A 14,964-nucleotide genomic window follows, 5' to 3' on the forward strand; every position below is an offset into this window, starting at 1 on the left:
AATCCCAACCATGTGGATATAAGTCTGAAGAGGATCCGGATTGAGACATAAGCTATGTTTCAAGAGAAGAGGCAGCTTTACAGGCAGATTCCACGCTACTGATGCCATCTGACATGAACGGTGCTAAAATTTGACTTTGTAATTTTTTTTTAAAAAAATACATGGTCTTTGCATGTTGCCAAAAATTGCAGCACGCTGCACTGCCAAATTTTATTATTTTTTTTTTAAAGCAAAATATAAAAAAAGAAAAAAAAAAGGAGGAGAACGATGGGGCAATTTTTGGCAGCATGCAGCAATTGTGATATTTTGGTTTTTTTTTTTTTAAAAAAAAAAAATTACAAAGTCAAATTTTAGCACTATTCATGTCAGATGGCACTGTAGTTGGAACAGTGCCGTTCCAGCTACAGTGTCGGGCTCTTCTCTTGGCAAACATAGCTAAGGGGAATTATTAATTTGCTTTCAGGGACTAATAATCATATAATAAGAGGTTAATAGAAAAGTTCAAATTATGACAATTATAATTGAAGCCTGATTTTTAGTCATAATGCAACATGAATTAAAAATGAATTTTTGACATAGTTAGAAGTCAAATTAAACTTTACATGAGGGTCCGCACTCCTCATTACATAGGTAGGGGCGGCCAGCAGATCAGGATCCTATAATTTTTGTTTCAATATGTATATTCTTAAATTATGAAATACAAGTTATTTCTAGGCATCGAATGGCTTAAAATGCTAAAAAAGCTGTTAATCATCTAAGGCGAAGCCGTTAGCGGTTTTAGGGATAGGAAAAAATAGTTACTAACCGCACACCCTTATACATATAATAATATAAATATCTAAGGGTGGGCGACGTATGGGTCGAATCAAAAAGCTCATGAAAGCCCAAGATATTTGTATAAGCTTCTTCAACGTGTATATATATATATACATATTTGTTTCATTGTATTTGTGTATGTGCTTAATTTGGTTTTCTGTAACGTGCGGATATGGAGACGGTAGCGAGAGAACACATATATAGAAGCGATACATAAGAAAAAGTTTTCGATTAGAGGGGAAGAGAACCCATTGACGGAGGATCTTCACCAGGCCGTCAAGAACCTCTGTGCTAAACTTTATGCTAAAGATGTCCATTTCCTTAGGGAAGTCATTCAGGTTCCTTCCTAACTCATTCTCTCACATCACTCTATACGTTTGCATGTTTGTTTGTTACGGGTTCTTGAATCTTGATGATGTAATGTGTATGCTTGGACTTTGGAGGTTCCTCACTCATTATTGAGACAAGAGTTACAATAACTCAAGAAACAAATAACTCAAGAATTAAGAGTTAAAAGAACTTAAGAGACAAAAGTTACAAATGATAAATTAACTTTGTTGTTGTTAATATAAAAGTAGAAAAGACTAGTAACTTTCATACTCTTTCTCTATAAATAAGAGTATTGTATACAATCAAAAATATTGAGGAAAAATGTAACCATAAAAAAGCTTTGATGTGTGGATGTAGGTCATAGGCCGAACTACCTCAATTCTCCGAGTCTCTCTTTCTTGTTCTCATTTCTCTTCACTAAATTATAAGTTCTAATATGGTATCAGAGTTATAGGCTAACGCCAATTTTTGATCCTGTGAACTTTTTTTTTTTTTTTTCTCCATACACTCTTTAGTCTCTTTCACAATCTCTCTCATCTCTCTCTCAAAAAAAAAAAAAAAGTAACCCATCTCTCTCTTTCAAGTAAAAAAAAAAAAAAAAAAAAACACCTCATATTTCTTCCAACATAGATGTTCACTAACTTTCCCTTCAATCCAGGCAGATTTTCTTCTTGCATCATCAAGGGAAACAATCGTCTTTGACAACAAATGGAACAAAGGTATTCTCGATTGTGTGCCCTCTGCTTTTATCAATGCTTTGGTCTCGCTAATCAGAACATCAGAAAATGCTCAAGTTTCTAGTTTGGCGCCCATGTTCAAGTTCATTCCTGTCAACAGCTCTTCTTATAAAGAGTTGAATATCGTGAGGGGGTCAATCAAGGCAAAGCTTGTCGAAAAAATATTGTTCCAAGCGAGTCCTACACAAAGCAGAAATTTTTCCATAAACCACATGAAATTTGTAGGCTTATGCTTGCTTTCTGGAACATATTGGATAAGGCAAAGAATGAAGGGGTGAGCTTGCTTGATCTCTCATCCCATGGAAACTATATTTTGAGTTATGGATTCGATAGAAAGGAGTACGATCACGTATTGAGTTTCTTGGGGGTGGGGCCTGTCAACAACAACTGGTATGTCAAGTGTATCGGGAGTACTAATCTCATTGCAGGAGTGCCAGAGGATCTGTATATGGATATTTTACTATTTCTTGTTGATAATTGGAACTCCAAATTTCACAACACCAACATAAGGAGCATACCACTATTAAAATATGTGGGTCATGTTGGGGACATTGCTTTGTGTAGCATAAATGAATGCACACCTGAGAATTGGATTCAAGTAGTGTTATCACAGCAGAATCATCTAGCATCATGCCTGATTGATTGGAAGAAGGTATTCAGATGCATGGGCAGTCAATTATTTATGCCAAAAAGTACCTAAGAAGCTATCTTCTCCTCTAAGAGGGTGTGGGAATGGCTTCAAGCTCATGTGAAGATTAGTGTTGTTAATGTATATGGCTATGCAGTTCACCTATATAATTATATAAAGAAAGACCGGAAGTTTGCTGTTGCATTTGTTTGCTTCTTATATCACTCTCTCTCGAAGAATCATCTTTCAAAACGGGATGCGGTTATTTTGTGTCAATCTATGCCGATCGCAGATAACTATGGCAATCTAACCACCGAACAGAAATGGGTCCTTGTCCCAGCAAATGGAAGTAAATGGGTGGGATTGGTTGGTTCAAATCCATGGAGAGGTGAAGGCTATGTCGAGTTAGGAGAAGACTACTTGCATCCAGGTTGTTTTGCAGATGAATTTATTTCTGGTGAACAGCTTTTAAATTTCCTAATAACTTATGTTGCAGCTTCTGATATCCCCTATATCACTCCTCCGAATGTTGCAATGTCTGCTGTTTCCGCACCACTTACCAATGAAAATGCATTCTTGCTGTTGGATTGGATTCGAAACTTGAAACAGAGACAAATTTGCATTCCAGAGAAGTTCTTGAAATGCATAAAGGAAGGTAGCTGGCTGAAAGTTACTGGGCTGTTCTGGTTACAGGCCACCATATCAGTCATTCATGTTTTCCTCTTCATTGGGAAACATTTTGCAGAATCAATCAGTTCTAGTTGACATTTCATTGATTGATCAAAGTTTTTATGGAGAAAGAATAAATGACTATAAGGAAGAGCTGAAGACAATTGGAGTCATGTTTGAGTACGGCGAAGCATGTGAATTTATTGGGAAGCATATTATGTCTCTTACAGCTTCCTCTACTTTAACTAGAGTCCTTGTGCTTTCTGTCCTTAATTTCATTAGATTCTTGAGGGAAAATTCTCTTCCCTTGGACAAATTCGTCAACAGTATAAAAGAAAGAAAATGGCTAAGGACATCACGGGGTGACAGATCTCCAGTTGGATCTGTTTTGTTTGATGTCGAATGGAAAATTGCATCTCAAATAAGTGACATCCCCTTTATTGATATACATTACTATGGGGAAGAAATCCTTTCTTTTAAAGAGGAGATGAAGTCGCTTGGTGTGCGAATTGGATTCTGTAAAAGTTACAACCTCGTTGTAGACAATTTGAGGCCCTCTTCACGGTTGACTTTGCTGACAGCTGAGGCTGTTCATGTGATTCTTGAATGTATACGTCATTCTAGATCGTCCAACAAACTCATTGAGGCATTGAAAGGTGTGAAATGCTTCAAGTCAAACATGGGTTACAATTCTCCTGGAGAATGTTTCTTGTTTGACTCACAATGGGGTTGCATCCTACAGATTTTCAGAGGTTTCCCATTGATTGATGATGGTTTTTATGGAAGCAGCATCTCGTCTTACAGAATCGAGTTGAAGAAAACAGGGGTGAAGGTGGATTTTCAGGATGCGCTCATGGTATTTGCTCAAACTTTCAGGCAGCACGCGTCTTCCATGTCAAAAGAAACTGTTGTGTCTTTCCTTTCATGTTATAGACAGCTAAAGGACACTCCATTTAAGTTTCCTTCCGATCTCTGGAAATTTATCCGTAAGGAGAAGTGGTTGAGAACTCGGCTTGGTGTTTATAGACCTCCAAGTAGTTGCATTCCGTTTGGGCCAGATTGGCAATCAATTTCTCCAATTACTGTTCTCCTTTCATAGATGATAGTGACAACTATTATGGCAAGGACATTCATGAATTCATGGACGAGCTGAAGACGATGGGGGTTGTTGTTGATATCAAAGATGGTGTGAGGATGGTAGCTGCTAGTCTTTATTTTCCTCAAGATCACTCCTGCATAACTCCAGATAATGTTCTTAAGCTGCTAGAATGCATCCGCATTTTACTGCAAGATAGGAATTATTCATTTCCGGGCAAATTCTGGGAAGAAATATCTCAGAAATGGCTGAAGACCCATGTTGGTTATAGGCCTCCAAAAGAGTGCTTATTGTTCACTTCCCGTTGGGGCTCTTATTTGAAGCATACTGATGGACCTTTTCTTGATGAGGGCTTTTATGGTTCTAGTATTACATCTTACAGAGAAGAACTCAGAGCAATTGGGGTTACCGTTGACGTGGAAAATGGATGCCGATTGATTTCCATCTTGATCAATTTTCTATTATTGTTCGAATTTACAACTACTTGAGCGAGTTTAATTGGAAGCCAGACAGTGAAGCTACAAGAGGATTTGGATCCCAAATGAAAGTCAGATGGGTAAGTGGGTCGGCCCTGGAGAATGTGTTTTGCATGACAAGGATGGTCTCTTCAGTTTGCAGTTGCAAGTTTTGGAGAAACACTATGATCCAAAGTTATTGAACTTTTTCTCCAATGCTTTCCTTGTTAGGCACAATCCTTCAGTTGATGATTACTGCAAGCTCTGGAAGGTTTGGGAAAGTTCAGGACAACCATTGTCGAATGCTGACTGTTGTAAGTTCTGGGTGTATGTTTCGAAGCACTGGAGTGAAAAAACTAGGAAAACTATGGCTGGTAGCTTGGTGAAATTGCCCGTTGGTTCAGGCTCAGATGGAATTTTGCTGTCCAGCAAGCATGATGTTTTCATTGCTGACGATCTCCAACTGAAGGATCTGTTTGAGCACTTTTATCCTCAACCTATATTTGTATGGTACCCTCATGAAAGCTTGCCTTCTTTACCTCGGAGAAAGATGGTTGAAATGTACAGAAAAATCGGGGTTCGCACAATATCTGAATCTGTGCACAAGGAAGAATCAGTGGATGTTGCTGATCTTAAGCAAGTGAACCCAAAGGAGACTCTGCTTAAAAAAGGGATGGTTAGACTCATCCTTGGTTTTCTTGCTGACCCTACAAGGAAAATCGAAATGGAAACGAGGCATGACGCTAACAAAAGGCTTCTGAATATTACTTTCCTTGAGACATTTGAACCCATTACTGTGAACTATAGTTTATCACTTTCTTCTGGGAAAATTGTGAAAGCAAAAGCAACCCGGGTGATGCTTTGGTATAGAGAGTCTTCAAAGTTTGTAGCACAGAAGGTGGACAGGTGTGGTGGATACAAGAATATCATCGAATATGCTACATATTTTTCTGAAGCAATATCTGAGGGTTTGTTGTGGGATAACAACGATCATATTGGTCCACTCTCTGAGCTCATCAAGTTGGGCTTCATGATGGAATTTAATGAAGAAGCAGTCGGATTTTTAATGAACTCCAAGAGTCTGCAGATTTTCTTGGAGGACTTCAACGCCCTTTGCCTCCCTGTAAGCACCACACCTCCTTTGATGTTTCTTATTTTCGTATGAAATTTTATATATTTTTATTTTTCTTAATGTCTTGTGTGCAGTGTGACAAAGTGGCGGAGCTCGAGTGGCTTTCACAATTTGTAGACGACTCGCCCGAGTCTCTGGAGACTGGAGGATCCAGTTTGTCTTAGAGCAAGAACGGCGCAAGAGAGAGGTAAATGTGCAGACGTGTTAGCACTATGATCATGTTATTAAGTTAATCAAATTCTCCAATTTTAATTTCGTTTTGGTTCTGTAACTGCAGAGTCATTTTGCTTTATGTTTTTTTTTTTTTAGTTTCTATTTATATAATGAGGGTGTTTAGATCTTCTTCGTGATTAATTTTTGAGTATATATTTCGAGTTGAGCCTGTGAAGGGCTAAATCATTGTCCAAAAGCCTACCCAGAGAAGAGTTGGTCTTAAAACGTTACTGTCGTTTAATATTTTCTAACATCCTACAAAGTTAAATCATTGTCCAAAAGCCTACCCAGAGAAGAGTTGGTCTTAAAACGTTACTGTCGTTTAATATTTTCTAACATCCTACAAAGTTAAATCATTGTCCAAAAGCCTACCCAGAGAAGAGTTGGTCTTAAAACGTTACTGTCGTTTAATATTTTCTAACATCCTACAAAGTAAAATAGATAATAATAGATTTTTTTTTCTTCTTTCCTTTACCCCAGGTTTCTGCGAAACCAAACACAATGAAACCAGCAAAAAACAGAGATTGAGTTAACTTACCGCGATAAATTCTGCTAGTTCATTGGATTGGAATTGTGAAGGATCCTTAGAGAGATTGAGAAATTAATGGGGCCCGTTTACGCAAGGCATTCAAGACGAGGAAGATGGGACAAAGGGCCGAGAGTATATGGGGCCTGTTTATTTAATAAGATTTTCAATTTAGACGGGCCTAGGCCCAGCCCCAATGGATTCCCTCACATTGCCTATTGTCAGTATTATGTCTATTAATGACAATTAGAACTTTCTATGATACGTAATGGTGCTTATTGAATTTTTTGGTTTTGCTTATTAACGAGTAAAGATATAGATGACTAGGATTCTCTGCATACTAAAGATAAGTAGGCTATAATTATTTGTGGTAGTTGCTTGAATTACAACTCATTTTATTATATTTTCTTACACACCGATGTGATTGTATTCTTCTACGTGACACATACTACGTCAACCATCTGGCTTTAACTCGCTCTTCATGTCACCGGCACTATTTCTAAGGGCTTTTGAAGATGGTTCGGTTGCGCCCTTATTAGCCGATTATAAGTTGGCTGAACCAACCCTGGTAGTTCATGGGAGGTGGTTGTAACCTTCTTGACAAAGAGGTGGTCAAGAAAACCCTTGATGGCTTAGGGAGTGGTGTGACAACCCCTGAAGGTGATTGACCATTCTAACCACTGCTTTAAGGTGGCTACTAATCACCCCTTTAAAAGATAAAATACAGGGGGTGTTACACATGCTTATGTGGCACATTAGTTCAACGGCTAATGTGGTAAGTGTCATATATATTGTCACGCTAGTTTGTTAGGAAATATAGTAAAATATATGCCCTTAACAATACTCATTAACATTTTGTTACTGTAAGACTTTGAGCGGTGAACAACGAGATGTTAATTGCCATTTAAATCCATCATTCACTATCACATTAATTGTTATTTAGGACTCTCCAAGGAGTAGCTCAATTGGTTGGGGACTACGCCACATTAAGCGAAGGTCACTAGTTCGAATCTCTCATCCCCCTCTTGTGTAGACATGTATAAAAAATAAAAATAAAAATAAAAAAAATGTTGTTTAGGAGAGTTTTGACAAGATACTTGTTCATATGAGTTTGTAAACACAAGTCGCTTAAATGGGAAAACGCTTAAAAAAGAAAATTATATGAGATTATATTGATCAATAATTCATTGAGGCACATTAATCAGTACAATATTCGTGCTCAACAATAAACCAGATGAAATATGTGTTTTTTTAGTCGTAAATCTCATTAAATGATGGGAATACCATCAAATAAACAAAATACAAAAACTAAAAACTAATTTAAACCTAAATGCAAAACTAAATAAAAAATAAAAATTTAAGAATTAAGAATCAAATAAAAATATAAAAACTTAAAAACGAAGAGGGGTGGTTGGCAAACCATCCATAGGTGTTCAGGGGTGGATTAGCCACCCCGAACCACCTTGGGGTGGTCCGGCAACCACCCCTGGGATGTGTGTGTGTTTTTTTCATTCTATTGGTCGCCATTTTTTTGAACTTTTTTTTTTAAAAATAATAATAATAATTTTGACTGTATTTATGTAAATTTAGTGTTTAAACTTGGTGTATTTTTATCATTTTACATTTTGTTTTTAATGATTTTGGTTAATCGAGAGGGGTTATTATAACAAAATAATAATTCAATACAGCTAAGTGTGATAGGTGTTAGTTCATGGAGGCAACTTAAAATCCCGTATTAATTCATGAGGGGAAAAATGTATTTAACCCGAAAACATTTGTTTGATTAGATTTTTCTATTTTTATATGATGTGTCATTTTTGGTTTTGGTTAATGCAAAAATAAAAAGTCATATGTATTCCGAGTAGAACCAAGTCTTGTAGTTTTTCCATAAAGATGTTTAAAGCATAAGTTAATCTTGACATTGAAGGATGTTGTAAATAGATGGTCTTGGTTTGGCGAAGAGGATGAGCAAATTTTCTTCTGCATTAAGCATAACTTACCTTTTCTTGATGATAAACTATTAGCACCTGGAACATGACCATCCCTAAAGAGCACAAGTTTATTTTATACATAAATTATTGTCAAGAAAGGCTCCATTTTTGTCCACTATCAACCTTTCACTTGGGCCAACGCTAGTCTGTCTTTGAAGAAGAAAAAGAAGGAAAAAAAAAAAAGGAGTTAAAGGAGGAAAGAAAAATCCCATTTGAAGGATGGTCTAATAAAGGCCAATGAAGATGTGAGAGCCATGTGTGGAACAATGAGACCTTAGTGAGAAAAAAGATTGCTTTCATCATTGCAGAGAGAGTAGGAAAAATGTGAGACCCATGTACAAAACAATGATGCATTATAAAAAAAGAAAATGAGAAACTTCACTTACGTTTAGGCATTTTGCAATCGTACCCTTAAACTTTAAAAAATATCAAGTTAAAAAGTCATATTTTAAAAGTTTGCAATGTTACACATATCGTTAGGGTTTAGAATTAAATCATACGGTAAATAAGTAAAATGTCCCTAATAAAAATACAAAAAATATGCTTAATTAAAAAAAAGGAAAACCATACCAGAAAATAAAAGAAAATAAGAGAGAACAAAAGGTCGGTCAGGTTCTTCTGTTGAATCTATTCTATGCATTTTGGGGATTTTGATATCATTCATTAAGATTTAACGGATTAGTGACATTACAAACTCTTAAAACGTGACAACATGATATTGACACTTTTTAAACTTTAAGGATATAATTGCAAAAATACCTAAACATCACGGAGTGTAAGTAAAGTTTCTCCTTTTATATATATATATTGCGTGTAGCCTCCATCTCTCGGACTAAATGCAATTGGGATACCCCAATTATAGGGAATCCAATCCCCACTAAAAAAGGCGACGACTTGCAACCATGCAAAAAGTTTGCTACTTTCTTTAAGACAATTAGTCTCTCAATCGCCATACATTGAAAGATAAAAGCAACATCTTCACAACGAAGAAAAGTACCATTGTACCAATATAAGTAAACTCTTCTAAGAAGGGTTTAACTCTTTAGGATCAACCAACCAAAAAGAAAAAGAAAAATCATATAAAAAAATATTTATAAGAAAGAAACTTGGCCGTGGGATTGAAGCGCGTCTACAAATTAACTTTATGACTCAGCCATCCATTCATAACTCAAGGAAAGTTGTAGTACAAAAGCTAGAGCCTATTTTCAAAAAAGGAAAAAGATTTAGAAGGAATATAAAAATATATAAAGCTAATAAAAGAAATAGGTCATTCTACCATCATTGAAGTAGAAACAATTAATACACATTGAATATTATAAAGTAAGGGTGACCTAGGAAAGTTGGCAAATGTTGAGTTGTTAGATTTTGAATTAAAGGTGTTGGAATATCTTGATAATAAATGACAGAATTCATTCATTTTTTAACAATTTTTTAATTATCTTTATAGTGAATGGATGAATTTACCCTTAAATTTATGCAGGGTTCACATGAGTCCACAGATCTAATGGTTGATATATTAAATTTGTAGAATGAGATGAAAAAAAAATATTGACGTGAATCATTTCTCTATTTTGATAAATAAGATTAGCGGCAAGAATTGATAGAATTGATGCATAATTTGGGCAATAAGTTATGCTACGGGTTTTATATTTGCGCATATGACCATAATCCGAAAGGTATTTTTGGCCAATATATATATTTCGTGCTCAAAATACATTGTTTTTCCTTCCGAATTGCTATTTTAAGTTTTTGTTATCATTTTATGAAATATTTCTTTTCTCGTTTTAGTATTGATTTTATTTTCGAATTTCGCCATATTTTTGGCAGAATCTTTATTTTATTTCGTAATTTGATTTTATTTAATAATTAGATTTTATTTTGTTTTTGGCAAAAAGTCGGTTTACTTCAGCTATATAAGCCTAGCTTGTGGGCTTAGTTACGCACTTTTGAGTATTAGTCAAATTTCAGCATTTTCGAAGTTATTATTGAGGAGGCTAGGGTTTTTTTTTCTTTCTTATTCCTAATTTTTCTCTCTTCGTTGGGGGTGTCAAAGGGATTTTAAGCTTTCGGGTGTTTTAATCCAAGTCATGCCCTTTAATAAGATGGGCTTATTGAGTAAAATATTTAATTGAAATAAGAAATTAATGACAGAGACAATGTTCGAACTCAAGACATTTGCTTTGATACCGACTACTTATCCCAAAAAGTTAAATTGATAGTAAATGATTAATTTAATCATTTGAGTAATATTCAAATTCTCTATATACCGCAATTTTTCTCTCACTATTGTTCCCTTGATTAGCCCTTCCTCTAGGGGGAATTGGATCATCTCTACTCTCAAGTCTAAAATGGACTGGAGAGGATCTAGCTAGTTCATAGTCAGGATCTCTTTAAAGAGATCCAATGACCATAACGACGCCACGTGTCCCACTAAATATAAAATAATAAAATATTATTTAACGTTATAAAAAAAAAACAAAATAATAAAAAAAATATAATTTTTTTTTAATTTGGCCATTGGGGGTGGCCGATCCACCCCTAAGGGCCATGGCCCATGGCCCATGGGGATGCCTAAGGGGTTTTTTTATTTTGTTTTTTTTTTTTTTTTAATTATTTTTTTAAAACGTTAAATAATATTTTATTATTTTTTATTTAGTGGGACATGTGGCATCGTTGTGGTCATTGGATCTCTTTAAAAAAATACTGACCATAAACTGGATTCTCTCTAGTCCAAAATGAACCGTCAATGATCTATTTTCCTCTAAGGGTTCTTTGTAACAAGTACATGATATCATACACATAAATCGAAAAAGAATAAAAATAAAAAAGCTTTCATTGTGTCATTTGAGTTATATGGGAAATCTTGTTTTTTTTTTTGGCCATGCAAATTATAAATTCCATTTTTTTTTTCTTTGGATAAAGGATGAGATTCCTGGGAAGGTAACCTTGAGCTTTTTGGAAGAGAATTCTCCATTTCACTTAAAATGAAAATGAAAAGAAACTATTTCATTGCCGAAATTAAATTTCACAGCGTTTAACTGAGGCGTTACATTCTCACCAATTATTCTAATACACGTGACTTGGAATTTTCTTTAATCCAATGACATCAAAAACGAAATTGCTTCGTTGGAGTTCTCTACACAATGTGGTAAGCAACTTTAGACACAAGCAAGCCTCGTCAAAAGCCAATGGCTTTCCCAATCTAAATTATAAACATTACAAAACCTAACACATTGGTATTTGCAAGCATGGCAGCTAAACAAGTAGAAAAAGGGTATTTGACCTTTGAAGCTAAATACCGGTTGATCTCTGCCTACAAAAAATAAGAAGTAAAAGAACTTGTTGGAAAAGGCCGGAGGGGATAACTTTGATCCTAAGTCAAAGAATATGGAGGAAAAAAGAAAATAAGGGTATTTGGAGGAGACGAAAAAACCAATTTATCTAGCGTATCTCTTCTATTTATAATGATGGTGTCTTAACTGTTTATAGCCGATTGTTCCCCAAATGATCATTCCTATAATGACTTGTCTCATACACTCCCATTTTTCATTGTGTCCTTGCTTTATATTTATGAATCAAATTTTAATTAGAGATGAGTTCGGTCCCTTATTTTTAAGGGGTAAAATTGTCATTTTACGGGCGTCGATTCCGTGTGCTAATGATGGTGAACTTGGGTTAATGGGTTGTATGTTGTTGAGATGGGCTTTTCGGTTATTAGGCCCAACAATGTGTTGTTTTTACCGCGAATGGAGAGGGGCTAAGCATGACATCGGGTGACGTAATCGTTACTTGTTAGTGGTGATATCCAACCACCCCTTTTGAACCATTTGAATTTTGGAGATTTAACCAAACCTTCAATATCTTTTCCAGGGCTCCTAATCAATCAAATACATAATAATTAATGAAATGCTACAGGCAATTAACAAACCCTGTCAATTCATATTATATAATAAAAGGAGTAATGCATCTCTATTTCATCTTATTCTATTATAGCAAAATCTATTAGTTTTTGTTAAAAAAAAAAAAAAAAAAAAAAGATTAAAGGTCGATAGACACAGGTACTTCAATCTAGGTTGATAAAAGCAAATAATAATAATAATAATAAAACATTAATTAAATGTTTAAATTTATTATTTTTTATCGACGTAAACTTTTAAGACATTGTATTAAAGTTAAAGGCCACGAGATTAAATACTAACTCTATAATTAACCACCATTTCATTATCAGAAAAAGATGTTTTTTTTCTTGACATGTCCATACAAGGAAAGGAGAAAAGAGGATTTGAATTAGTGACTTCCACTTTATGAGGCGTGGTTCACGGCCGATCTTCTTGAAGACGATTATAAAAAAAGATGTAAGATTTCTTTAATTGTCAAACATCAAATTCATCTGTTTGATAGTGTGGCTGTCCCCTTCTTCTTTTCTTCCTACCCGACCAAACCATAAAGAAAAATCTCTTTTCTTCCCCAACTCGGCCATCTCTCCCTCTCACACTGGCTATAAAAACTAAACATGGGTTGCTTGACTTCAACTAATTTTTATTGACAGAGCTGAAGCAATAACGAGAGCTTTAATATCTTCTATGGACAAGTTCAGTTTTGCTCGGCATGGGCTAACCAGATTGCCTCCTGGTTTCCGCTTTCAGCCCACAGATGAAGAGCTTGTCTTCCAGTACTTGAAATGCAAGGTGTTCTCACTCCCATTGCCTGCTTCAATCATTCCTGAGATCAATGTTTGCAAATATGATCCTTGGGATTTGCCAGGTTGGTCATGATTATAGTTTCCATACTCTGTTTTTCTCTGCTTCCAAAGTACATGCATGCAAGCTTGCATGCATGAATTTGACCTTCTAAGTTCTAAGTAAATATTTTCAAAATCAAATTGATATAATATGAGTTTGCAGGTGGGTTGGAGCAAGAAAGGTACTTTTTCAGCCAGAAGGAACTGAGATATCGAAATGGGAACCAAACCAAACGAACAACTAATTCTGGTTATTGGAAGGCAACTGGCTCAGACAAGAAAATTGTATCTTCGAAAAGGAATCCTGTAATGGGAATGAAAAAGACTCTGGTTTTCTATAGAGGGAAGTCCCCCCAAGGAATTAGAACAGAGTGGATCATGCATGAATATCGTCTTGTCAATGCAGAAACTTCAGCTTGCATTTTCCCGCAGATGGATAACTCAATCCAGGTGAGCATAACCCCAATTACTCTTTGTTTGTTGCCCAAGCCAATGAAGAATCGAATCACTCATGCATATATATTTAGTTTCTGAATTACGAAATTTAAAACTTAATTTGGTTTAATTTCTTGCAGCGGCATTCTTTAGCTGAAGTGGAAAATTGGGTTATCTGTCGCATATTTTTGAGGAAAGGAAGTATGAAAGACAATAACGTGATTATTCAGACAAACACAGAAAACAAAGTTAAGGATGTTGGGATGGCACAGCCTAGATTCTTCGATTTTATGATGGGACACAAGACCAATCTGGCTCATGATTCTTCGAGTTCTTCGTCGTCTTCGAGTTCCAGTAGTATCACTGATCATCAGGTCTCTTCAAGTGGAGCAGAACATGAAGAAGGCAGCGCCTGCAGCAGCTGTTGATCATTTACTAGAAAAGTGCAAGCAACTATTAAGTTCATCTTCATGAAGAGAGAAAAAAAAAAAAAAATCCTCAAAAATATTACTTTAAGCGATATATTGACAGATTAGGGGATGTAAGAAATGGTTTTTGGCCATTGAACATGGAAAAATGAAGATAATTTCTTTTACTGTTTATTTAAAACAAGTTCTTAGCATGGATATGACTTTATTGCTTCAAGAATCTAGCTTTTTCATGTCAAAATTATAATATTTCATCAAAAGATGATGATAATAAGAGGGGGTGGGGGAAGAAGGGGTGGGGAAGAAGCAAGGCATATACCAACTTTGTATAAAGAAATTACTTTGTGGAGGGCAGGCATCGGATCCAGAATTGAAACTAGAATATCTGCACATGCATGGGGGTTCACTTCCAGTTCTGAGTTCTCCGCTAGTTTCAAAAAGGAAGATACGTACCTTTCAAAAGAAATATCTTTTGCTTTACTAGTAGAAGTCAAAGCTCATGCAATGGATCAGGAAAATTGCTAGCTAGCCATCTTCAGGAGCAAGCATAACTAGAACTTGTAGAACTTGAGGGGAGGGGGACAAAACTAAAATAATAATAAATAAAAAAATTGAGGGGTAAAAAACTAAATGTCATGCAAGGAGGATAGTGATACTCATAAAAACAAGAGGAAAGATAAAAACTACATTTCTATCTCACAATTATGTTACAATATTGATGTGACAGTCTTAACCAATGGAGGTCAGGCATACTCTGGCGATTTGAG

General features: G+C 35.5%; 1 protein-coding gene and 1 pseudogene across 1 annotated transcript; both read left to right on the plus strand.

Moving 5' to 3' along the window:
• Positions 1–988: 988 nt before the first annotated feature.
• Positions 989–6,027, plus strand: LOC132173457 (uncharacterized; annotated as a pseudogene).
• Positions 6,028–13,149: 7,122 nt separating this feature from the next.
• Positions 13,150–14,334, plus strand: LOC132176267 (NAC domain-containing protein 83-like). The gene is made up of 3 exons (XM_059588425.1): positions 13,150–13,357; positions 13,498–13,784; positions 13,910–14,334. The coding sequence occupies exons 1-3, from the start codon at positions 13,177–13,179 to the stop codon at positions 14,195–14,197; spliced, it is 756 nt and encodes a 251-aa protein (XP_059444408.1). The 5' UTR covers positions 13,150–13,176; the 3' UTR covers positions 14,198–14,334.
• Positions 14,335–14,964: the final 630 nt, after the last annotated feature.

The sequence above is a fragment of the Corylus avellana genome, chromosome ca3, assembly GCF_901000735.1.
Source record: "Corylus avellana chromosome ca3, CavTom2PMs-1.0".
Classification (NCBI taxonomy): Eukaryota; Viridiplantae; Streptophyta; class Magnoliopsida; order Fagales; family Betulaceae; genus Corylus; species Corylus avellana.

Bases quoted from the DNA above. Each gene is read 5' to 3' on its own strand.
- LOC132176267 (XM_059588425.1), top strand. From the start codon at position 13,177: ATGGACAAGTTCAGTTTTGCTCGGCATGGGCTAACCAGATTGCCTCCT. The intron at 13,358-13,497 runs GTTGGTCATGAT...ATGAGTTTGCAG, and splicing joins TGATCCTTGGGATTTGCCAG to GTGGGTTGGAGCAAGAAAGG. The intron at 13,785-13,909 runs GTGAGCATAACC...AATTTCTTGCAG, and splicing joins AGATGGATAACTCAATCCAG to CGGCATTCTTTAGCTGAAGT.